Source organism: Eriocheir sinensis, chromosome 2, assembly GCF_024679095.1.
Source record: "Eriocheir sinensis breed Jianghai 21 chromosome 2, ASM2467909v1, whole genome shotgun sequence".
NCBI classification, from domain to species: Eukaryota; Metazoa; Arthropoda; class Malacostraca; order Decapoda; family Varunidae; genus Eriocheir; species Eriocheir sinensis.
The window spans coordinates 28,693,391-28,718,540 of NC_066510.1; the positions used below are offsets into that span (position 1 = coordinate 28,693,391).

At 46.8% G+C, this 25,150-nt stretch overlaps 1 protein-coding gene and 1 non-coding gene across 2 annotated transcripts; one reads left to right on the forward strand and one right to left on the reverse strand.

Annotated features, from left to right (window-relative positions):
- Positions 1-12,241: 12,241 nt before the first annotated feature.
- Positions 12,242-12,323, reverse strand: Trnas-gcu (transfer RNA serine (anticodon GCU)). Its single transcript has one exon. It is a non-coding gene; the product is annotated as a tRNA-Ser (tRNA).
- A 9,265-nt stretch (positions 12,324-21,588) lies between these two features.
- On the forward strand, positions 21,589-23,949 carry LOC126998032 (trichohyalin-like). The gene has a single exon (XM_050859324.1). It carries the CDS (start codon positions 21,622-21,624, stop codon positions 23,509-23,511), a length of 1,890 nt encoding a protein of 629 aa, XP_050715281.1. The 5' UTR covers positions 21,589-21,621; the 3' UTR covers positions 23,512-23,949.
- Positions 23,950-25,150: the final 1,201 nt, after the last annotated feature.

Sequence of the window (25,150 nt, forward strand, 5' to 3'; positions counted from 1 at the left end):
TACTGTATATATCAATGAGGAATGAACGGACAGGCTTAATCGAGGAGCTAAAAGAATATTAAGAGGTTTATAGTAGCCGGTGTGCAGAAGGGGAGATGAAATAAATTAACACAAGCCTATATATGGAAAACGGGTTGATTGAAATAGTTTAAGTAAGACTTTTCGGAGTATGTAGTGTCAATAGAGAGACGGCTGCGTGTGTCTGTGTGTGTGTGTGTGTGTGTGTGTGAAGAAGAGGAAGACAATGAACGAATGAATGAATGAAACACGAGAACGAAAAGAAAAAACGATATGAAAGAAAATGAGACGGAAAAGAAACATTGAATGAATGAAACGCGAATATAACGACGTAGAGAGAGAGAGAGAGAGAGAGAGAGAGAGCGGGCAATCACCACCGTTAAGGAGTCAATGAATATTTCACACCACCAGGCTATTAACGATAAGCCCATATTGATGGCGAAAATTACATAGCCGCTCTAATCTAATTACCAGACTGCCTCTCTCGCCCCGTGATTTAGTGCCTCCTTTGATTACGTCTTCATGTGTAGCTCTTATGGACTCCCGGGTCGTTTGTGTTACCTGGGAGGCGTTGATTCGAGCTCTCGTGTGTTGTGTTTTTTTCTGTTTTTTTCTGTGTTTTTCTTCGTGTGTGTGTGTGTGTGTGTGTGTGTGTGTGTGTGTGTGTGTGTGTGTGTGTGTGTGTGTTGGTTTGCTATTTTTTTTTTGTTGTTGTTGTTGTGTGTGTGTGTGTGTGTGTGTGTGTGTGTGTGTGTGTGTGTGTGTGTGTGTGTTTATTGTTTTGAATGTGTTGATGTGTTGTCTTGTGTGTGTGTGTGTGTGTGTGTGTGTGTTTGTGACATGTTACTTTGCTCCTCTGTGTTGCATCCTTCAAACTTTTTCTTTGTTTCAAGGTCGAGGCTGAACGATGGTGAAAGAAAGCTTGGTGATTGTTTGTGTATATGTTTGTTGTTTGTTTCTTCGAGGCACTGATTTCCTCTATTGCGTTGTCTTTGTGAGGGTGGACTGGGATTGATGGTGCTTGTGTTCTCCCTTCTTCTTCTTTTTTAACTCCATCTACTGACCCTCAACCACTCACTCCTACACCAGTCATGCTCTCCCTCTTCACCAGTCACTTGCCATTCATTCATTCCCTTGGTCCCAGTCACCCAGCCTCACACCATTCCTTCCTTCCTTAGTCCCTCATCAGTCACCGTCCACCATAAGCAACCCACGCGTTCCTTCCCTCACTTCACACCACCCACTCCCAAACCAGCACAGCCACCCAGCATCCTTGTCTTTTGTCCTTTCCGTCATTCATTGCTTTCCACCATCTCTCCACCTCTCTTACCACCTCTTATTCCACTCTATGCAATCACCTTCCTTTCCTTCCTTCCCCCTCCACCAGTCACCTACACACTCCTCATTCCCAACCTCATTCCTCACCACCCACCATCCTCATCTTTTATTCTTTCTCTCATTCATTGCCATCCACCACTATACCTCTCTTACCACCTCTCATTCCACCCTATGCCATTATCTTCCCCTCCTTCCCTCTCCACCAGTCACTCCTACACTCCTCAGTCCCACCCTCATTCCCCGCCACCCACCACCCTCACACCACACACACACATAGCCATCCCTGCTACCCAGTTCCACCCAGCACCCTCTTCCCCATCCCCCATCACCTCCCCCTCCGCCCCGCCTACTGCGTGACGGTAGCCTGGTTGAGGGGAGTGTCCTAATCAGGTGTTTGTAAGCTCTGCGCGTGGCTGCCTCTACCTGGCCTCTCATCTGATTACGCGCACCTGTGTATGGCCCTCTCCCATTACCCCGTCCCCTTCTCCTCTATCCCATGCCATCCTCCTCCCCTCTCTCTCCCTTCGTCCCTCCCTATTCCCTTGTTACCTATCATCCCTCCTGCCTCTCCACCTCCATCTCTACCTCTTCCTCCATGCCTCCATACCCTTCGTGCCTACACCTGCCTCCCTCCTCCCTCGGCACACCTGTTTTCTCACGGGGGAAGTAGCGCCTCGCCTCCATTCGTCATGCCCAGCTGGGATTGCGCAAACGGTAGATGGTGTGGTGGTGCTCTCTCTCTCTCTCTCTCTCTCTCTCTCTCTCTCTCTCTCTCTCTCTCTCTCTCTCTCTCTCTCTCTCTCTCTCTCTCTCTCTCTCTCTCTCTCTCTCTCTCTCTCTCTCATGGCACGGTTCTTTCTACCCTCTTGATGTCACTCACACCACCACCATCACCACCACCATCACCATCGCCGCCGCCGCCACACCCACACACGTCACCCGTTCAACCCTCCCCCCCCCATCCCCCCCCCCCAAACAAACACTCCGTCACCTATCCTCATCTCCACCTCCTCCTCCACCACCTCCTCCTCCTCCACCACCACCTCACCCTCGCCCACACACCCTCCACCTTTTATCCCCAGCCCTTCCTTTCCCCCTCCCCCTCCCTGGCCATATCTGGAGACATTGCAACACCCACATTCACCCCCTGTTGTTGACAAAATCTTAGGCCTCTTATCGTCTCCGTCATCGCCTACCGTGGACGCTATGACAGAATATGATGTAGTTGGGAGGATAGAGCGATAGGGGAAGGGGATAGGGGAGGGGGTTAGAGGTACGAGGAAGGGAAGAGGAGGAGGAGAAAGGAACAACAGAGGTACTTATGGTCACACAACACTCAAGATGCAGCAGGTATCCTCAGACGTTCTCCAGCCCACACGCCCTTACCCCTTATAAGCTCCCCTTGCCCCTTACTATTATTGCACCCGCTTACCCATTCACCTACCGACCTAGATCCCCCCCCCCACCCCCACCTAACACACCCACACACACAAGCTCCCTTACGTACTCACATTCATCACACACAACACAATAAACTAATCCCTTCCCCACTCTCCCCCCACCGCTAACTCACAACTTTGCCCACTACACACACCCCAGCACCCAACATCTGCCCACCCCCTCCACTCAAACACCCTCCCAATCCTCACAACACACCATCCAACTCACCCAAACATCCACAGCCACTATCATTTTTCAACCAACCAGGAGTCCCCCCTACCTCCCTCCCTTCCTGCCCAACCCCAGCACTGTCGCCGCCATGGGACCCACAATGAATACAAAGTGATTCATTTATACAGCAATTAATCAGATTTGGGAGAACCTTTGTGACTCCCAGGAAATGACTGTCCTTTTGGGCGCTGAAATGACCGGAGATGTGCCTTGAGAGGGAGGAACCGTGGGGAATGCAAACACACACACACACACACACACACACACACACACACACACACACACACACACACACACACACACACACACATATCTGCCTTACTCTGAGGGTTCCTACCGCCTGAAGACACACCCTAAAATATAAGAGAAACGCCAACCCCCCGACGGGAACGCCAAAAGGTGGGCAGCGGTCCAATTAACAGCTAACTTTACAAGGGCTATCATAAGCGGGATACATGCGCGGCTGGGAGGATGCAGGTGGGTGGGTAGGTGGGGCAGGGGAGTGTGGGGGGTGGGGGTAGGTAAGGCATGGGGGGGGTCAAGAGGCTGGGTGGGTGCTTGAGTGATGAATAAATCTGAAACAGGTGAGTCTACGAACAAGGGCAGGTAAGCAGCTAATGAGTAACACTTGGTAGAGAGAAGGATTTTGTTGTTGTTGTTGTTGTTTTGTGTGTGTGTGTGTGTGTGTGTGTGTGTGTGTGTGTGTGTGTGTGTGTTTACTATGCCTCCAGCTGGTGATAAATAGTGTCACTTAAACAACAAAGATTAGGAGGGATAACTCACTCTCTCTCTCTCTCTCTCTCTCTCTCTCTCTCTCTCTCTCTCTCTCTCTCTCTCTCTCTCTCTCTCTCTCTCTCCTGTCAGCCTCTATCAAGCTATCAATAATGGTTTGCTTGTGTGTGTCTCTTTCTCCTTGTCTGTCCGTACGTTTGCATGTCTGTCTGTCTGTTTGTCTGTTTGTATGTCTATATGAGGTGTGTGTGTGTGTGTGTGTGTGTGTGTGTGTGTGTGTGTGTGTGTGTGTGTGTGTGTGTGTGTGTGTGTGTTTTATATTTTCACTGCTTGTTTGTCTCGATAAATAATTGCACACATAAAGGCAATGAATACATTTATGAACCTAGTTTTAGATTTCACACACACACACACACACACACACACACACACACACACACACACACACACACACACACACACACACAGAGAGAGAGAGAGAGAGAGAGAGAGAGAGAGAGAGAGAGAGAGAGAGAGAGAGAGAGAGAGAGAGAGAGAGAGAGAGAGAGAGAGAGAGAGAGAGAGACGCAAATAGAAAACAAATAATGCAAAACACAGGAGTAAAAAATATTTGTTAGCCTGTAGTGAGGAGGGACGAAGGAACAACGCCTTCCGTCACTCCCCCCCCCACTCCCCCCCCCCCACCCCTTCCTTAACCCCCTTCCTCCCTCCTCCCCACACCCACACCCACACTCCCCCATTCCTCAACTCCCTCCCTCCCTCATCCCCACCCACGCACTTCCCCCCATCCACTCCTTAACTCCCGCCCTCCCCACCCACACACCCACTCCCACCCACAGCAAGAGGCAGGCAGGCATCCCTTCTTAACATGTATTTATGCAGCGGAGGGTGATCACAGCGCCACCCCGCCCCGCCTACAGAATACCAAGGCGATGTAGAGGGGGCGAAGGAGGGGCGGCAGGAGGGGGGAGCAGGAGGGGGAGAAGGAATAAGGGATGGGTACTACTCCTATACTCGGGGTGGGGGTTAAGTTAGATGCTCCCTCCCCCCTTTTCCTTTGTCCCTGCCCCTCCTAATCAACATGGGGTGACCTGGAGGAAGCTGGGGAGCGGGGTATCGTGTCATCTATACTGGGGTGTGGTAGGGGGCACTTTAGTAATAGATTCCCCCCTATCTTCAGTCCCTACCCATCCTGATGAGCCTGGGGTGTTCTTCGGGATGCTGGGGAAAGAGGGGATCGCAAGTAGGCTCCCTCCTCCTCCTCCTCCTCCTCCTCCTCACACGATTCTACATTATCCACGGTCTTTAGCAACTTTCATAATCCCCTCCTCTTCCTCCTCCTCCTCTCCTACTGTTTATTCACATACTAGAGAACTCCTTAGCTTGGTGCCTTCCCCTTTGAGTTCCCCTCCACCTCTCCTGCCTGACCAACCTGGGGTGTTCTGGGGGATGCTGAGTGCTGGGAGATCATTTCACTATCCTCTAAACACCGTCCATATATAACTGTGTATTTTTAAGCCTTGTGTCCTAGCTGCAGCATCTCATCTCTTGCCTGGGTGAGTTTTTAGATACTTCAACCACCATCTTCACTATCCACCCACTGCACTATATAGCATTCTCTCTGCATCCTACACACACACACACACACCAACATTATATATATGCCATCATGCCTTCAGGAGCAAGATTCACCTCACACTCTCTCTCTCCTGCATAGTTTTGTTCCCCGGCCTCTTGCAGACTCCTTACGTTCTTATGTTCTTACGATGTTCACACTCTTAACACCTCCATGATCCATCTCCTGCAGTAACACGACACCTTTACCTCTTCTCTATACCTTCATAATTCCTACTGCACGTAATACCATAAACAAAATCCACCATTCACAACGCAAAAGCACCATTAATTCTCCCATCCACGCCATTATCTACTCATCATTACTTTATTTTCTTCCTTTCTTCGTATCAATCACCACCTTATTACCATTTCACAGTTACCCTTCTACCTTCACCACCACCAGCATCACCATCACCACCATCACCGCCGGCACTATCCCCTTCACCACCATTACCCAGCCCCAGCGCCACATATAAGCACCATAATCAAACCATCACCACACCTCCCGACTCCTACCCCATCCATCACCATTCCCTTCACCGTCCCATCTCCCATATAACTCCCCCCCTCCCCCCCCGCACTATATCTTCCTCCCCATCACGCCCATACTCGTAACTCCTCCACATCACTAACCTACCCTACTTACCCCGCCCCTAGGACCAGTTAGAGCCCCTTCCCCTACCATCACCACACCCTGTACGACCACGCTGCTATACCATTCCCACGACCACTCTTTCGTCGCAAACCCACCACCATCTACCACTTCTATAATACCCCCCCTACACCCCTTCACTGCCATCACCATTCCTTATTTTACTATACTACCATCACATACCATTCTCACTCCACCACTACCACCACCACCACCACTACTATAACATCCCGTACATTCCTTCACTTGCCATAACCATTCCTCATTCTACCATACTACCATCACATATATAGTAATCTACCATCACTTCAGTCTTAACATCACTTCAACTGAGTCAAAACCATATTGCTAGTTTCATTATCAATTATGTTATTTTCCCCCACCATCATCATGCTCTAGATTACCATAATACCATTCCCCAAATCAATCTACCAATGCTTAAGTGTTTTAATCCACATCAGTATAGCCATAACCATATTGTTCGGGGTTTTGTTAGGTTAGACTACGTTTGATTAAGTTTAGGGCATCTTCAAACACATGATTGCATGAAACTTAGGTAAAAATCAACGAAGAAAGACTCCAGTGTGTTTTATCGAAACTCTTATTAGTAAAGAAGAATATATGATTTTTCCTGAGTCAAGACGTATATATGAAACTGTTCGGGGCATTGTTAGGTTAGGTTAAGTTTAGGGTATCCTCAAACACAAGATAGCCAAATACTTATAGAATAAATTAACCAAGACAGACCTCCCTTTTTAGGTATTAAGTCTCATTACTGAGGGAGCATATATGATTTTTCTGATTAAAGACGTATAGTAACTGGTCGGGGTTTTGTTAGGTTAGGTTATATAGTTAATTTTCAGACACATGATGGACGGCAACTTATGGCATAAATTAACAAAGGAAGAACTCATTATGTTATATAGAAAGTCTCATTTAGTAAGGAAGAATAGATGATTTTTCTAAAGTCAAGACTTCGGTAACTGTTCGGGGTTTTCTTAGGTTAAGTTTAGGGAATTTTCGAACACATGATAGCCAGAAACCTACAGCATAAATTAAGAAAGAAACTCTTCATATTGTTACATAGAAAGTCTCATTGGTAATTAAGCATAGATGAGTTTTTTTCTGAGTAAAGACGTATGGTAACTGTTCCGGGTTTTGTTAGGTTAGGTGTGGTGGTGCTGGTATTGGTGGTGGTGACGATGGTGATGGTGGTGGTGATGGTGATGACGATGATGGTGGTGGTGATGGTGGTGGTGATGGTGATGATGGTGATGGTGGTGGTAACGATGATAGTTTTATAACTCTATTCATGAAAAAAAATTATGATATGCAAATTTTAATACCTACAAATTCTTCTCCTAATTGTCTTTGCTATTTATTACCGTTTTCATCGCCATTCATATATTTTCTTTCCTCGCTCTACTTCACCCGACGCGAGAACATGTTTATCTTCCTCTCCCCGCCATTGTATTCATCAGATTTCCTTCGCATTATAATATTTTTTCTCCTCGTTTTTCAGCCCAGGGTATATCTCATCGCTTATCTACAAATTATGAACTCGTTTCATTAATATTCTCTCTCTCTCTCTCTCTCTCTCTCTCTCTCTCTCTCTCTCTCTCTCTCTCTCTCTCTCTCTCTCTCTCTCTCTCTCTCTCTCTCTCTCTCTCTCTCTCTCTCTCTCTCTCTCTCTCTCTCTCTCTCTAATCAAGGGTATAGTACAAACAGGAAGTGGGTTAGTGGTGAAAGTGTAGGTGGGGAATAGGAAAGACAGTAGGAGTGTTCTCTCTCTCTCTCTCTCTCTCTCTCTCTCTCTCTCTCTCTCTCTCTCTCTCTCTCTCTCTCTCTCTCTCTCTCTCTCTCTCGGCCGGCCATCAGCGTGCCGTACCAGCGGACATGAGCCACTTATTACCGTGATCCCTTAATATATTAGAACATCGCTCGCGGTGTTCCGAAGGGCGAGATCCGAGGCCGAGATAATCCCACATAAAAGTCGCAATGGACCTGCCCTGCTCTCCCTCTCCCTCTCCCTCTCTCTCTTCTTATTCTCGTTCCCTCTCTCCATTTCTGACGCTTATCTTTTCCTTACCCTCGCCCTCCCTTCTTGCCCTGCTCTCCCTTTTTGTTTCTTCCTTTCTTCTTATCCTCGTTCTCTTCCTTCTATATTGACTCATTCCCTTCCTTTCTCTTCTTCTTCACTGGCTCACTCCCTCCATCCATTGTTTCCTCCCTCATCCTATCCTTTCCTTCATTCATCTATCTCTCATTGACGTATCCTCTTCATTCCTTCTATCCTTCCTTCCTTTCCTCCTTACCTATCCTCCATTCCTTCTCTCAATGCCTCCACTCATTATCATTTTCTTTCTTCCTTCCTATCCTTCCCTTCTTCCTCCATCCTTCCCTCCTTCGCTCCCTCGCTCCCACACTCCACCAGGCTGCAAATAGGGCATCGAAGGGCCGTTTGTGAGGTTGCGTGTCTTCCTTCCCTGCATCGCCTCCTCGGATCTTCTTCTAATTGGACGTTTCTTGTAATTTACGAGGCGAGGCTGTGAGGTGAGCGTTTAGCGGAGAGCGGTGGAGGCGACGGCACTGTGTAACTCTTAATTATTGTCGCCCTGGTCATTGGCTGGCGAAATTGCGGAGTGGCCGGCTATGAGCGTAGTGGTTGTGGCGGTTATTGCCCGGGTAAATGGCTAAAGGCTGGCCGGGGCTAAAGGAACCATGTGTATACCGTTTGATGTATTGCTTGGTAGTGAGTGGTGTGATGGCCGAGTGTGTGTAATGGTGTAGTGGTGGTGATGAACGGTGATGGCAGTGTGTGTGTGTGTGTGTGTGTGTGTGTGTGTGTGTGTGTGTGTGTGTGTGTGTGTGTGAAAGTGATCCATGGGTAGGTTGAGGTTTGCATAGAGTTAAAGTATTAAGGTCCAGGCCCAGACAACCATGCTTCTTCCCACCAGGTGAAGTGCGACCAACAGGTAAGGTGGTGTTTCGTACCTGAGGTCTATAATAAACACAGGTAAGGCGGAATTACTTAACTGTATCGAAATATATATACTTTGAGAGAGAGAGAGAGAGAGAGAGAGAGAGAGAGAGAGAGAGAGAGAGAAACCCAAATTGCTAGTGTGTGTAGTAGTGATTCCTCCCTCCGTGATACCATCGACCATAGAGGCGCCATGCAATTAGAGAGAGAGAGAGAGAGAGAGAGAGAGAGAGAGAGAGAGAGAGAGAGAGAGAGAGAGAGAGAGAGAGAGAGAGAGAGAGAGAGTGCCTTCTAAATAGCCCACTTGCATCGTTCATTAGATATACGACCATTTTATTTCACTCTTTCCTGTTTTGTAGTGAAAACGTTATATTTATGGGCTGTAGTTTGCTTTAGGGAGACATTCCGGCGTGTTTGTGTGTTTTGCTGCGGGTTATTGGCGGCTTAACAATGGGCAATATTTCTTATAGATTATGATCTCTCTCTCTCTCTCTCTCTCTCTCTCTCTCTCTCTCTCTCTCTCTCTCTCTCTCTCTCTCTTACTTACTTAAATTCAGATCCTTGATTGATAATTATGCATGTGAATGTGTGTCCAGTAGATACACACACACACACACACACACACACACAAAAAAAAAAAAAAAAAAAAAAAAAAAAAAAAGAGCGTGTGTTATTTGTTGTTCGTCTTGTACCTGTATAGAAAGTTTCGTTTAGTCGGCGCAACATCTGTGGTATTATGCCGGAGAGAGACAGAAGGGAAAAGAATTATAGAAGGGAATAGATCCCAGGAGACGGGACACAACCCCCGATTAATACCTGGTACCCATTCACTGCTGGGTGGACAGGGGCGTTGGGTATCGGAAAAGCCGCCCAAATTTTTCCACTCCGCCCGGGAATCGAACCCTGGCTCTCTCGGTTGTGAGTATGAAAATTATGATTCATTAAAAGATAAATGAGAGAGAGAGAGAGAGAGAGAGATAGAGAGATATATATATATATATATATATATATATATATATATATATATATATATATATATATATATATATATATATATATATATATATATATATATATTTATATATAAAGTCTTAAGCGCAGACATCTCATCGGCAATTTGATATCGATGAAATTTATGCTGATTATATTCCGGCTGTGTGGTGTTTGGTGTTGGCTCATGCGGCGGGTGTGTGTGTAATGTTGTAGTATACGCGGGGCCGAGTGTTGGGTGGTGGTGCGTTTGGTTGTATCGTGTGTTGTCTGAAGTGCTTTTAGCTTGCGGTGTGTTGTGGTGGCGTGTTAAGTGTGCGTGGTTGTTATGTGACAGCCTGGCGTGGGTGGCGGTGATGGATGTGTGTGTGTGTGTGTGTGTGTGTGTGTGTGTGTGTGTGTGTGTGTGGTGCAGGTGTGGTGCAGGTGGCGGTGAGGTGTGAGAGCTCTGAGGAATGCAGGGAGGCTGCCCTGCTTGCCAGCACGCGCCGACACGCACGGGGGCCGCTGCGAATGGGGAGACCTGCACGGCCTCCTCCAAACACCCTTCCTGTCTTCCAACCTTTCTTTATTCCTTCTTCCAACCTTCCTCCCTCCAAGGCACTCATTAACATCGAATAGCGGTTTTCGCAGATTACTTCTCAGATTTTGTTGTGATCACCTATCATGACATGTATGCTTTATATACTGAACGCCTTATTCTGACATACACGTTAGGTCAGCTTTCTCCCTCACTCAGGACCGCTGCTGATGCTGAGGTGGGTGTTGTGTGCGCGGCCACCCTCTGTCCGGCGGCGCCTTTGGCTCGTCAGCAGTTATAGGAGGCTGTCACTCCCTGACGGAGGGTCACAGGCCCGCCACTTGCAACAGGAAATGAAGAAAGTGAGGTGACGGTCGCTCTCCGCCACCTGCGACAGCCACGCGGGCCAGATGAAAGTCGGCGGGGAAGCCATCAGTTGCTCCCACTTGCATGAGTCCGTGCAGGGTCGTGCGCGGGTCACAAGCCTCTTCAAATACAGGGTCACGCCTCGCTGATGTATAGCCACCAAGGGTCACGGGTCAAACTATAAGTAATACTTCCTGCCAAGACTCACTCCGCCCTTCCTTACTACCGTCCGTCGAAGCACCTCCCTCCACCCCACCCATCTGCTGCAGCCTGACACCCCTGGCCAACCAAACACTCCACCCTTTCCCTCCTCCTCCCGCCTCCGCCTCGCCCCCCTTCTTCCCCCTCTACTACAGCCTCCTTGGGCAACAACGTGATCTTGTTGGATGAGAGCAATCAGCGATATGCTCCATTTACTCGGCAGGGTGCTGACACTGCCTACCGGGGGCCTGCTGATCCACTGGCCGCCCGTCCGCCCTTTTCTCCCGCTGCTCTCATTGACCGCCCCCGCCCCCGCCCATAAATCATCCTTGCCCACACACACAACCACACGCCCTTCCTTACTCCGACATGAATGAGCCACGCAGTCCATCCTCCACCCATAATGTTTACCTTCGGCCAATAAAAGCCTCCACACACCACCCCAGACAATGGACTGCCTCCCCTATAGACAGGCAGCCCCGCCCCCCCCCACCAACCCTCCTCCCTACACACCTCCAAGGGCGCGCCGCTAGTATATTCAGGTCCCGTGAGGCGTGTGTATAGGGTGAGGTGGAGAGGGGGGTAAGAGGGAGGATATGGAGAAGAGAAGGGAGGCAACGTGGAGCGACGGGTGAATGGTGATGTAAAGAAGCACGAGAAAAAAAAATCCGAAAGGAAAAAACAGATTCAGAGTTAAGGCATGACAAAAGAGTTAAGAGAAGTGCTGTTTGGTGGAGGGAAGAGATAGGGAGGGAGAGGGAGAAGAGGCAGGCAAAGAAAGACCTCTGTAAACAGTGTTCTCTTTCTCCCTCACCTGTCACGTCAAACAGCAGGTAACACCGTCCGCCTGAGCCCCGCGTGCTGGTGTTGGGAGAGTTAACACGGGCGAGGCTCTCAAGGTCAAGTAGAGGAAGCCTGATTCATTAAGACCGGATGTTATGTTTGTGTGTGTGTGTGTGTGTCACAGGAAGGTGGGGGGAGAGACAGTCTGGTATTACTCTGAGGGATTATGACATCATTAATAGTTTTGAATCACGTTTTCTACAGCCGTAGACCAAGAGGATCATCTAATCTCGTCACAGGTTGACAGGTGACTACTACATGCATAACATATATCCCGTAAAAAATCCCAGTAAAATAGGAACCACCGATATTGCGACGAGGATGGGATTCGAACCCACGCACGGAGACCGTATTGGATTAGCAGTCCAACGCCTTAACCACTCGGCCACCTCGTCATAAGAACTTAGACGTTCTCTTGTTCACAAAATTGTTATATATGCCCTTTGTAATATATCTTTTATGATGTTTCCAGGGAATTTTTAGTAAATGAGTACGTAACTGTGTGTGTGTGTGTGTGTGTGTGTGTGTGTGTGTGTGTGTGTGTGTGTGTGTGTGTGTGTGTGTGTGTGTGTGTGTGTGTGTGTGTGTTTTCATCTGCGTGTGTGTGTGTGTGTGTGTGTGTGTGTTAAGGCAGCACATGATCATCATCACCCATTATGAGTTCACTACTAAACAGAGGCTGTTTTCAACGATCTTCGTCTCTACCGGATGTTATTGCAGCGACTCCAAATGCTCAGATAATGTTCATATTTCATCTCCCCACCTTGCTCACTGTCTGTCCTGACTTTACAATTTCTGGGCTGCCACTCTGTTACTTTGGCTGTCCGTACATCTTTTATTGTTCCAGTGCATGAAAATTATGACCTACTCGAGTCCCGGCACACAAATAATCAAATCACTACATGCCATCTTTTTCATCACGATTGACGTCATGCTGCGCCGCTTGCATGCCTCCCTAACCCCATTCAGTGAAGCGTTCCCCACCTCGCTTCCATAGCAATTAATGCGAGGACACTATCACATCTAATATATTTACATTTTAAGTATTAAAATTATTATCGTTACCATCATCATCATGGACAAGAAAAAAATCATACATGAATAGTTACCTATGACACACACACACACACACACACACACACACACACACATTAGTCTATCTCCTCCACCGTTGTCCCTGCCACGTAACTGATCTTAATGAATACCGCGGAGTAGGGACGCACGCAACACACCCAGCAGAAGTGTGTCGCAATGGTAATACTTTGTTGGAATTTTTGTTTGTTTGTTTGTTTTGTAATTCCTATTTTTGTATCTATTCACTCCGTCCTTTGTTTGTTTGTTTGTTTTGTTGAGTATTGATTTCATTAGTTATTAAATGATTGACCAATTTTTTTTTTGTCTTATATATTTATCGTGTTTTTATATCTATTTATTTCTATACCTATTTGTATCTCGCTCCTCCTCCTCCTACTACTACTACTACTCCTATTACTACTACTCCTACTACTACTACTACTACTACTACTACTTCTGTTACAATTGCACCAGCCCAGGCAGCACATAATGTACCAATGCTCGCCTCGCCAACATCTATCGCCGCTGCAGGCCACACCCACGGTCCACACCCGCCATCAGCGATTAGACCATGAAATTACACCACGGCCGGGGCTGACGCGGGTGTCTCGAGCCGTTACTGCCTCTCGCCTTCTAATTTTCGTCTCCGCTTTGCAAATTTTTTTCACCTCTCATTCATGTCAGGTAATTGATAGTTAAATCGCCTCAATTACACCTCCGGATGAGTGAAAGTGTGCGATTTTGACACCAGCGCTTGTCACATCTAGCTGAGGGTATAACAGAGGGAATGAGTATCAATTTGAAGGTTGTAGTTTGCTATAGTTTACTTTCGAATAAGGAAGAAAATGGTCAGCGTAAGTTTTCTATGAAGATTACTGGGAAACTCTTGTATCTCTATTAAGGCTGCGTGCTCATGGGAGACTCTTGTATTTTTTTTATGGAGACGAGTGTTTATAAGAAATGCTTGGATTAAAGATTCTTACGTTTCATATCTATAAACCATCACTAATTTCCAGTAATGCATGCTTCTTCCTTTTCGATCTTCTCACTTCATACTTTTTAATGCACCACAATAATTAATTAGCCGAGAATACACTGACGCAGCACATTATTATTTCCATCGTAATTAGTGTCATTTTTAAACAGCGCAGCAGGTAAACCCCATGGAGTAAAAATAATATCAGTTCCAAAGTCTGTAATCTCGACGCACCCAAGACGCAAATAATTATGGATAAAAAAAAATAAAGTAGGATAATTAAATAAAATATGGCCCAGGAAATTGAAGTTCGTATTCTTAAAATTATCGGCCCCTCAGTTCGCCTGTTTGATAATCCTCTCGTGGAAGGTGCTGGGCTTTTCATGGTCTGTTTTGTGATCCTAGTGGTAATTTTACACGGCATATGCACCTTGAACGAGAAAAGGCAACCTTGACATACCGGCTAGTCTTCTCTGTGGCTTTGAAAAATAGTAATAAATGTAGCTCGGTGCGTTAAATAATATGTATCTGTAGCCCCGTCATTCCAAGATTATCACTGGGTTCTGAACAGCCTTGAAATAAGTGTGCCGTGTCTAATCAGGGCACCGAAAATTACCTCTGATCACAGTGCGGCAATGTATAGTGGTGTTTTAACTGTTGTCCTGCTCATCATTAGTTTCCAGTATTGCATGTTTCCTCCTTTTCGATCTTCTCACTTCATACTTTATTCAGTGCGCCACAATAATTAGTTAGCCGAGAACACAGACGGACGCAGCACCGGAGAGTTGTTCAGGAATATTAATGGAAGCAAAGGACACACCAAAACGACTTCAAACTACAACGTAATAAATGTGTAGCAAAAGGCAGACACAGAATAAAACGTTGTTGTTGAACTCAATGACCTTGGTGTAGCCGTAGCGAAAAATTAGAGCTGGGATTCCCTGACTTTTCCTCTTTACTATGCTTCACGGATTATTTTGCAACAGAAGTGGCTAAGGATGAGGGGAGGGACTTTAATGGGAGGGGGATTAAAGAAAGGGAGGGTGGAGGGAACCGATGGAAAAGGAGGGGAGAGCGTCTAGGAATGGCAGAAGGATGAAGGGAGGCGGAAGGTTGAAGAGAGTGTAGGAGAGAGGAACCAAGGGGAGCCGCCAGAAGGACAGAGAGGATAAGGAAAGGTAGAGAAGAATAAAACAGTAGCGAGAAGGGAAGTGAGGCACGGTAATGGGAATGAGGAGGAATAGGGAGGCGGAAGGTTAAGGAGAGTGTAGGAGAGGGGAGCAAAGAGGAACCGCCAGGACAGAGAGGATAAGGAAAGGTAGAGAAGAATAAAACAGTATCGAGAAGGGGAGGCAGGCGCGGTAATGGTAAGGAAGAGGAACAGAGAGGGGAGACACGATGAAAGGCGGGACGGCGAGGAGAAAGTATGGAAGAGTAGACAACGTAAATCCTCTTTGCCTATAAGAAGCCTGCCTTCATAAGTGATTTAATGAGTTCGTCGGGCACGTCAGTAACCAACGGAACATATTACAGTACTTGCTTGCTCTGTGAACGCTGTGAACGTGAGGGGTCATTAAATTATTCCCTGACCCAACAAAGTAACGGTTAACGCGATTTTTTTAGTGAAGGGTTCGTTTCTTTCCATCAACTATTTTTGCAGAAAGGAGTTTCGTTGTATTTGAAGACTTGTGGCACTCTTTTCCAACGTGAAGAGACTATGGGCCGTATTACTAAACACTTCGCCCCCCAAGTTCACATATTTGACAAGGCTTTCGTAGGAGTTTTGGGCATTTCCAGAAGTAGTCTTATGACCCTGGTGGTAGTCTGACCCTTCTTCTGTACCGTGAACCTAAAGAAACACTCATCAAAACCCGATTGACCCCCTCATTGACCTTTAGAAATAGTTGGTGAAAACTGAGTGGGAAGCGGCAGGAATGGGAGGTTGAGGGAAGATAGAAGAGTAAGGAAAGGGGAGGAAGTGTAAGGGGAGATAGGCTAATGGGAGTAAGAGTGAGGGGAACCAACAGAAAAGTAAAGGGCGAATAAGAAGAGGCAGAGAGAAGGGAATGGAAGGGGAAGGCTGGGTGAGGGCGGGCACACTGAGGGAAGGGAGGGTGAGGGGAAGCCCAGTATTTGAGAGCGTACACTCGCCAACCTCCCCTCGGTGGGCTTTTCCCAGACTGCTCTCGTGACTCGCCACAGTTCTTCACGACAGGTTACTTGTGTTTACCCTCAAGGCCGTGAATCCCCCTCCTCCTCCTCCTCCTCCTTGCGATATTTTCCCACTGTAATAATAACTTAGCTATTTATATTTTACAACAACATAACCGCAAGTGACCAAGGATATTTGAGGAAAGAATCCACCCGAAGTTGACCTCTTTAGGCCTCTCGTTCTTTTTTTCTTTTGACGAGGCAGCGTCTAATGGGCTTTTTCGTTGTTGTTGTTGTTGTTTGTTCTTGAGTTGCCTCCCTCGCTGAAAAAAAGTGCTACGAAAGAAACGCTTCCTACATCAATCAATTACTAGAATAACATCGGAATAATGCTTTTGTCCTTACTTTCAATGTCCAAAGTATTCAACCACGAGCAGAACTTAACGACATTGACATCCGATAGATAGTTAAGTGTAAATCCAGTGCTCCCAGTTATGGCTTTCCAATAACGCGCAATTACACCGTATGCCCCCAACTTGGCCTTTAATACTAGGTTGGGTGTTAAGGTGTGGAGTGCTAGCAATTCACCCTAGTTTCTTCCTATTAGCTGGCAAACGGAGAGTATCAAGACGCCTCTCCACCCGAAATTGACCTCTCTTCTAGCCTCCTCTTGTTCTTTTTCTCGTTTGAAGGAGCAGCATCTGGCGGTTTTTTTTTTTTTTATGTGTGTTTTTTGACTTTGAGCTGCCTCCCTTGCTGTAAAAAAGAATACAAGAGTCACCGTGAAATTAGGCACCACCGCTCTGTACAGCAGCAATACCGAGGGAGAGACAGTGCACCAGAGAGGCGAGGAAGTTACTGTAATGCAGATCGCTCAGGGGGGGGTATGTGAATGGTGCAAATTTATGATGAAATATAACCACAAAGGTCTCGAGGTGCTCAACCCTGACTGACGGCCAACACAAGGAAGTAGACTCTAAACAAGCCCTCTATTGTTTCAACTTTCTCTCTCTCTCTCTCTCTCTCTCTCTCTCTCTCTCTCTCTCTCTCTCTCTCTCTCTCTCTCTCTCTCTCTCTCTCTCTCTCTCTCTCTCTCTCTCTCTCTCTCTCCTATGTACCCGTGTTCATCAGGTAATTACCAATGTAAGCCTGACCAAACAAGAGGCAAACATTTGCTTATTTTGTGTCCCCGCCGCCCGCTCTGCAGCCTCCCAGGGCAGCGCAACGCGACGGACATAAACCTGAGGCAGAGAGAAAAGTAGATGCAACATGTCGACACTGCTTACTAAGAATGTGGGTTTACAATATGATGTATATCTTAAATGCTGATGATATTATATGGAGACAAAACCATTTCAAAGCCATGTAACTGTTTGGTGGTTACGCCATAAGGTGAGGGAGGGAACGCTGCCCACCCCGCCTCCCCTCCCACCCCTGGCCAAGCGTCAAGAGATGCAACAACCACCCCACCGAATGACCTTGATTCTCCCCTCATCGTGACTTCCCTGGCTGGCTGGGCTTCCCCTCGCCGCGGCGCTGCCCGAGGGAAGTCCAGTGCCCTCGCTAGGACTTTCCTTGTGCCGCACACCACTATAAAGCGAGCCACCGCCACCATCTTTGCATCAGTTCCCTTGTGAGCCAAGCAAGATGAAGTTTGCCATCGTGTTGAGCTGCCTCGCTCTGCTGGTCGCCATGACCTCTGCCGCGCCCCCTCGCCCCTTCAGCACTATGGCCGGCCAAGGATTCGTGCTGCCCTTGATGATGACGGACTACGAATCCATGAGTGAAGCTGAGTCGCCGAAGCATCCATATTCAATGAAAATTGCCGATCGCGGATGCATCTCGGAGTATATGTGCAAGGATACAGCGTGTGTCCCCGTCAAAGTCTGCCCGGTGAGTGAAAATTAAGCTATAGTAAGATATTATAATATATTATATTGTATGTATTGCTAACCATCACTACATCTGCGCTCCAATCGAGGCAGCGGTGCCCCAGAGTTCCCTCGGCGGTGCCGCCTGTCCTCACAGAGCCATGCATGCCCTCAGCGCACAACAATAATTGACCTGCACCATTCTCTCCACAGTGAACCGCGCCGTGACCGTGTGAGCTAACAACAGGCAGCTTCTAAGCACGCCCTGCAGCCCCTCGCCCGCCAGCCCCACCTGAAGGAGAACTCTGTGATGTAGCTGTTAGCCCCGCCTCGTCCAGCCCAGCCCCCGCCCTGCCTAAGGCGCCCATACTTCATTCCACACCCACTGCATCAAGAGATACCTCATCAACCCATCATCCCGCATACAGTACCTGAAGGAACGAGGCCCACCTGATACTATGGCATCTACTCTCAACTACTACTACTACTACTACTACTACTACTACTACAACTACTACTTATTGCTATTCCTGATCATTCAAGATTTATTTATTTTGTACAAAAAATAAAATATGAATTCAAAGTAACCTATTCATTTTATTTTTCCCCTGAAGATCCTCGTATACTTGTTCAATCTTGTTATTTCTCAGTTTTTTTTTTCTGAAATTCTGAACAGGTAAAACATCTCTCCTTACATTATAACATACAGTGAATATGCAACAAAACCATGAAACGTTTAAAATTAAGATTGACCCTCAAGATTCTAACCTTCCAATAGGCCTACTATGCTCCATATGGATTTACCCGGAGGAAGACGACTCATTGCCAGACTCAACCCGAAGACAGCAGTAAATGCAGCACGATTCATTCACGCAGCAGTTATCTATCGCTAAAATAAAAATAGGCACAGTTCTAGAAGTGAACTACACCTATGTAGGACAAAAGTACGATCCGTAATGATGAAAAAGTAAAAGGGTAACTTTGCTTGATTATGATTGACATTACGCACGCACGCAGAGAGAGAGAGAGAGAGAGAGAGAGAGCATTTCTACTCTGGTTAATATTAAGTTCAAAGAAGTGACGGTCGAGCTTGTTTTTAAGGAGTCAATCGAGAGAGAGAGAGAGAGAGAGAGAGAGAGAGAGAGAGAGAGAGAGAGAGAGAGAGAGAGAGAGAACTCTGCTTGACAAGGACTTCTCTTATGCACGAACGCAAGCAGAGAGAGAGAGAGAGAGAGAGAGAGAGAGAGAGAGAGAGAGAGAGAGAGAGTTAAGTTACCCCTTCAAAAATATTTTGCTCACAGAAAACTTTAAATGGGTAACTTCTTCATTCTAACATTGCGTATTTCTGTGCATAAATTATAATTGATAACTAGGTATATACTTTTTTACGTACTTTTGATGCAGAAACGTACGTAAAAACGGGGTTTGAACAATATGTAAAAAGTAACATTTTTACGTATACATTTCTACGCACTTTTGGGGTAGGTAGGGGAAGGGTAACTTCCGTAACTTGCCTTACGAGGAAAGACTTAAACAGTTAAACTTGCATTCTCTAGAAAAGCGAAGGGTGCGTGGAGACATGATCGAGGTTTAAGATGCTTTAATAAGGGAGATATTCATAAGGTTTTGTTGATAAGAGAACCGGGTAGGATACGAAGTAATTGGTTTAAACTGGCTAAATTCAGATTCAACAGGGACATATAGGCAAAAATTGGTTTACTAACAGGGTGGTGGATGAGTGGAATAGGCTTAGCAGTCATGTGGTGAGTGCCAATACAACTGTCACATTAAAAAATAGATTAGATAAATTCATGGACAGCGATATTAGGTGGGGTTAGATATACGGGAGCTTAGGTTCAAAGGAGCTACCTTGTACAGGCCTACCGGCCTCTTGCAGACTCCTACGTTCTTATGTTCTTATGTTCTAATGGTAGGCGGGCAGGTAGGAACAAAAGTGGGTAGGAAGGAATAAAAGTGGGTAGATAACTAGAATTCTTACTATCTACCACCTTTTCTTTCTACTTACCCCCCTCTCGTTCTTTTTCCTTTACTGTTTTGTTTTGTTTTGTTTTGGCCTTTAAACTGACTCCCTTGAAAAAGAAGAAAAAACGCCCGAACACAAAACTGAATGAACAAAACAAACGAGACTGTCTAACTAAACTCAGGATTACCGAGGCAGCAAAGCCACAGCAAATTACTTAACAGACAGGTGGCGGCCATTAACGTGACTAATGATGAGGCCACGGCGAAGCGAGACGAGGTTGGCGGGGCTGTGAGGCAAGTGTGTGATGGAGGCGGGGAAGCGAGGAGGGGCTGAGGGTGAAGGATAGGTGACAGTGGAGGTGTTGAGGTAGGGTGAGGTTGAAGGCTGAGGGTGAAGGATAGGTGACAGTGGAGGTGTTGAGGTAGGGTGAGGTTGAAGGCTGGGGGTGAAGGATAGGTGACAGTGGAGGTGTTGAGGTAGGGTGAGGTTGAAGGCTGAGGGTTGAGGGATAAGTGCATGACGGTGAGGTGGTGAGGTGGTGAGAGTTGAAGGGTGATGGAGTGGGGTGATGTGTAATGATTATTAATTTATAGGTGAAGGTAGGTACAGTGGGGTGAGGAGGTGGAACGGGGTTGAATTAGGGTGTCTGCAATTTTAGAAGTTAGTGATAAGGGGAATTTCTATATATGAATGGTCCGCTGGAGGATAAACATGCTTTCTTTCAATCGGGGCGGTTAGATACGAAAGCTTCTCTTAAGGGAGGCCTCTTGCAAACTTACCCTCCTCCAACCACCAATCCCCACCCATCAACTTCTCCACCTGCCTCCCAATTCCGCCCCACCCCCCGTCACACCTCAACCAACTGACAGCGTTGCCAACCCCGCAGCGACACCCTGACCAACCAACCAACTAATTATGTTCGTACTTTGAGCAGGTGTGCTGCGCTGCTACACGTGTGTGTGTGTGTGTGTGTGTGTGTGTGTGTGTGTGTGTGTGTGTGTGTGTGTGTGTGTGTGTGTGTGTTTGAAAATAAAAGTTAAAATAATCAGAACACCCACAAAAAGAGAACCTGTGAAGGGAAAAAATAATAACTGCGGAAAGCGCGAGGCAAGCCAAGCGTATTCCTAAAGTTGCACAATTTCGAGAGCAAGCCTGCGCACGTGCATGGGTACACACGTATTTCTCCTGAACTAGGGTTGATAAAACCCTGCCAAACAAACCAATTCAAATGTTCTTGAGCTAGTGATCTCGCGAAAAATATTGCAGCCCCGGAAAAAAACTAATACAATGGCAATTATTAATCTTATAGAAATAAAAAATAGTGCGCCCATCAGGAGAAAGTGGAAACAAACGATCGAACGCTGACAGGACGCATTATCTTTTCATTTCAACTAGCTTGCACAAAATTAACTTTTATTAACACACTTATGAGTAATTGTGTGTTTCTCACACGCGAGAGGGTAAGCCAGCACACACACACACACACACACACACACGTTAGTTTTCTCTCTAAAAGCTTCCCTTAAATTCTATGAACAGATTCATGCTCCTGGAAATACGCGTAATAGGCGAAAAAAAATCCATTTTGAGGCAATAATAAAAATCGTGTGCTAATTTGTAAATCAAAGCATTCACCAATGATAGGGGAAGAGGAGGACCAAGGCTCTCGCGGGGAAAAGAGGGCGCCTTCGTGGGACTCGATGTCGCCGACGGAAAAGGCGTTGTGGCTCATCGAGGAGCGGCTGCGGCAGCAACACCTTCTGCTGCACGGACTAGACCAGCAGCAGGAGCGACCACAGCAGGAGCACGACCATCAGAGGTTGGAGAAGCGGCTCCAAGAGGAAGAAGAACAGAAAAGGCTGGAAAAGAAGCAGAAACAAAAGAGATTGGAAAAGTCGAGGTCCCACGAAGAAGAAAAACAGTCGCGGGTGGAAAAGAAGCAGAGAAAGCCAGAAAAGTTGATGTCCCAAGAGGAAGAGGAGCAGCCGTGGTTGGAAAAGAAGCAGAAGGAGAAAAGATTGGAAAAGTTGATGTCACAAGAGGAGGAAGAAAAGAAGCGGCTGGAGAAGAGGCAGGAGAAAAGATTGGAAAAGTTGATGTCCCAAGAGGAAGAGAAACAGAAAAGGCTGAAAAAACAGAAACAGAAGAGATCGGAAAAGTTGATGTCACATGAGGAAGAGGAACAGCAGAAGCTGGAAAAGAAGCAGAAGGAAAAGGAATTGGAAAAGTTGATGTCACATGAGGAAGAGGAACAGAAGAGGCTGGAAAAGAAGCAGAAGGAAAAGGGATTGGAAAAGTCAATGTCCCAAGAGGAAGAGGAACAGCAGAGGCTGGAAAAGAAGCAGAAGGAAAAGGGATTGGAAAAGTCAATGTCCCAAGAGGAAGAGGAACAGCAGAGGCTGGAAAAGAAGCAGAAACAGAAGCGATTGGATAAGTTGTTATCTGAAGAGGAAGGAGAGAGAAGGCTGGAAAAGAAGCGGAGACAGAAGAGACTGGAAAAGAAGGGTTCTCAAGAGGAAGAGGAACAGGAGCGTCTGGAAAAGAAGCAGAAGGAGACAAGACTGGAAGAGTTTATGTCCCAAGAGGAAGAAGAACAGCAGAGACTGGAAAAGAAGCAGAAGAAAACATTGGAAAAGTCGATTTCTCAAGAGGAAGAAGAACAACAGAGGCTGGAAAAGAAGCAGGAGAAAAGGTCGGAAAATTTAATGTCTCAAGAGGAAGAAGAACAGCAGAAACTGGAAAAGAAGCAGGAGAAAAGGTCGGAAAAGTTGATTTCTCAAGAGGAAGAAGAACAACAGAGGCTGGAAAAGAAGCAGGAGAAAAGGTCGGAAAATTTAATGTCTCAAGAGGAAGAGGAACAGCAGAGGCTGGCAAAGAAACAGAAACAGAAGAGCTCAGAAAAAAAGAGTTTTCAAGAAGAAGAGGAACAGCAGAAGCTGGAAAAGAAGCAGAAACCAAAGGGCTCGGAAAAGTCGATTTCCAAAGAAGAAGAAAAACAGCAGAGACTGGAAAAGAAGCAGAAGGAGAAAGGATTGGAAAAGACGAGTTCTCAAGAGGAAGAGGAAAAGCAGAAATCGGAAAAGAAGCAGGAGAAAAAATTTGAAAAAGCAAAGTCCCAAGGGAAAGAGAAAAGGCAGCGGCTGGAAAAGAAGCAAAAACAGAAATTGGAAAAGTTGTTGAGGTCCTCGGAGAAAGAGGAACAGCAGCGGTTACAGGAGCTAAGAACGTTGCAGAAGAAGCATGAACCGCAGAGGCTACAACAGGAGCAGAAGCAACTACAGCAGGTGGAGCAGCAGGAGCACGAGAAGGGGAAGACAGCAGCAGATGGATCGTTAGGGAAACTAGAAAGGGATCTTGAGAGTTCGCCGGAGACTTTGGTGCCGCTAACGGAACCCCTGACGGAGCCGCCGCTATACTGGGCATACTACGTAACACTGGCGCTGCTCGTGTCGGCGATGGTGGCTGCCATGATCTACAGGCAGACAGAGATCATCCATCTGCCCGTGGCGCGGTGGGAGGAGGAATGAGGCTGTTAAAGGGGCGAGGGAAAGAGTGTGAGACAACGGTGATGGCACAAAAGGTGAGTACTTGGGTGGTGGAGATTAAGTCCTAGGCCGAACAGGTGAAGTACACGCGTTGTCACCGAGCCTCAAACAAAAACATCTTGACAGTATTTTAAGCAACGTTGAATTACACGCGTCTCGGCACGGACCCAGCTCATCTCCACCTGTTGCCTTCGTCCACGCCACATGTGTCTAACTTTTTGGTGAGCCACGAATAAAAATGTACTCTGCTTCTGTGCCTCGGCTGGCGCTTGAGGGTTGGCTGCAGGCCGCGTTGCTCAGAGGGACATGACGGCGGGGCTGCGTATTTCGGCGCCTCTAGACGAAATGCATGCTGATAGCGAGGCCGTGAGCGCTGCCCCACGGGGTGAGCGTTTTTGTTTTATTTTCTTCACTTATGACTTTCTGATGAACTTACTGAACTAAGTCATATTTAAGAAACTAGATCATGTATCAAAACATCTACATCAATTTCTTGTGAAACTTACAGCACTTACAATTTTCGAAGCTTTCAGTGTGCGAATATGTGGCAGGGGAAAGGAATGCAGGTGTTATGTTTGTCCCCAGAAGGCCTTACAGTGACAATGCCTGTTGCCCGTGCTTCCCTCCACGGCAGCAGGAGTGCTTTGCCTGGGATCACATCTGCCACAACATCACCCGGCACACCTGCCGTATCCATGGGCCGGGCCGTGCTCAAGGCGAGGCCAACCTGTCCATCCATGTCATACATATTCTTTTCCTATTCGTAATTTTCCATTTATCTTTCCTTTACAATTTTTTTTTTTCGCTATGCTTCTGTTTCAACAGATGGAAAATATTTAGAGTAAAAGCAATGATAAAAATAACATAATCTAAAAATTACTTTTTCCCTAACGAAATTTGTATTCCACTTGAAAATTCAACTGACAACAAGAACAGTGTAACATAATCCATGCGTATCGGTGTTCCCTCTCAACCACTGGGAATATACACATGGGTTCCTCTGAGGCCCTCCTAGACCTCCTGCGGCAGACAGCCAACACGCTCCCATCAAGGAGAGTCATTTGTAGCAATGACTCACGCTCCGTTGGCTGCATAAGTAACGTGGCCAGCGTTACAAGAGTTTTGCGAAGCACTCCGGCAAGAAACGTCCTTCAATTGGAGACGGACTATTCTTATCACCCCGTGTGCACAGGCTTGAAGGAGACGCTGGGGTGCAGCGGCGTGGCGGGGGAGGCTCTTGTTTCTTACACTGCAGCTGCAGTAGTCCAGACTACCAACATAGCATGGCACATTCCCTCCTACACAACATGGTTTGATCTCAATAGACGACCTCCTTTGATGTAGTCGGCAAACTTGCTCTTGTCACTGGCATCTACATTCCTTTTGTGATAATGATAAATAACAGTGGGAACATAACAAGTTACGAGGAGCTGCATCAGTGACGCAGTTCATGTCGCTGCAGACTGCACACCATTAACCGGAGTCATTCCTAACCACCCTGACACACCCAAACTTCGCCGTCAGTTCCAGACTTACTCAAAATGCCAAATGAAGTTGTTCGCTATAAAATGCTTTAAAGGTAAATTGGGGACATACACTATAGCTGCGCGTGGCCGCGTTG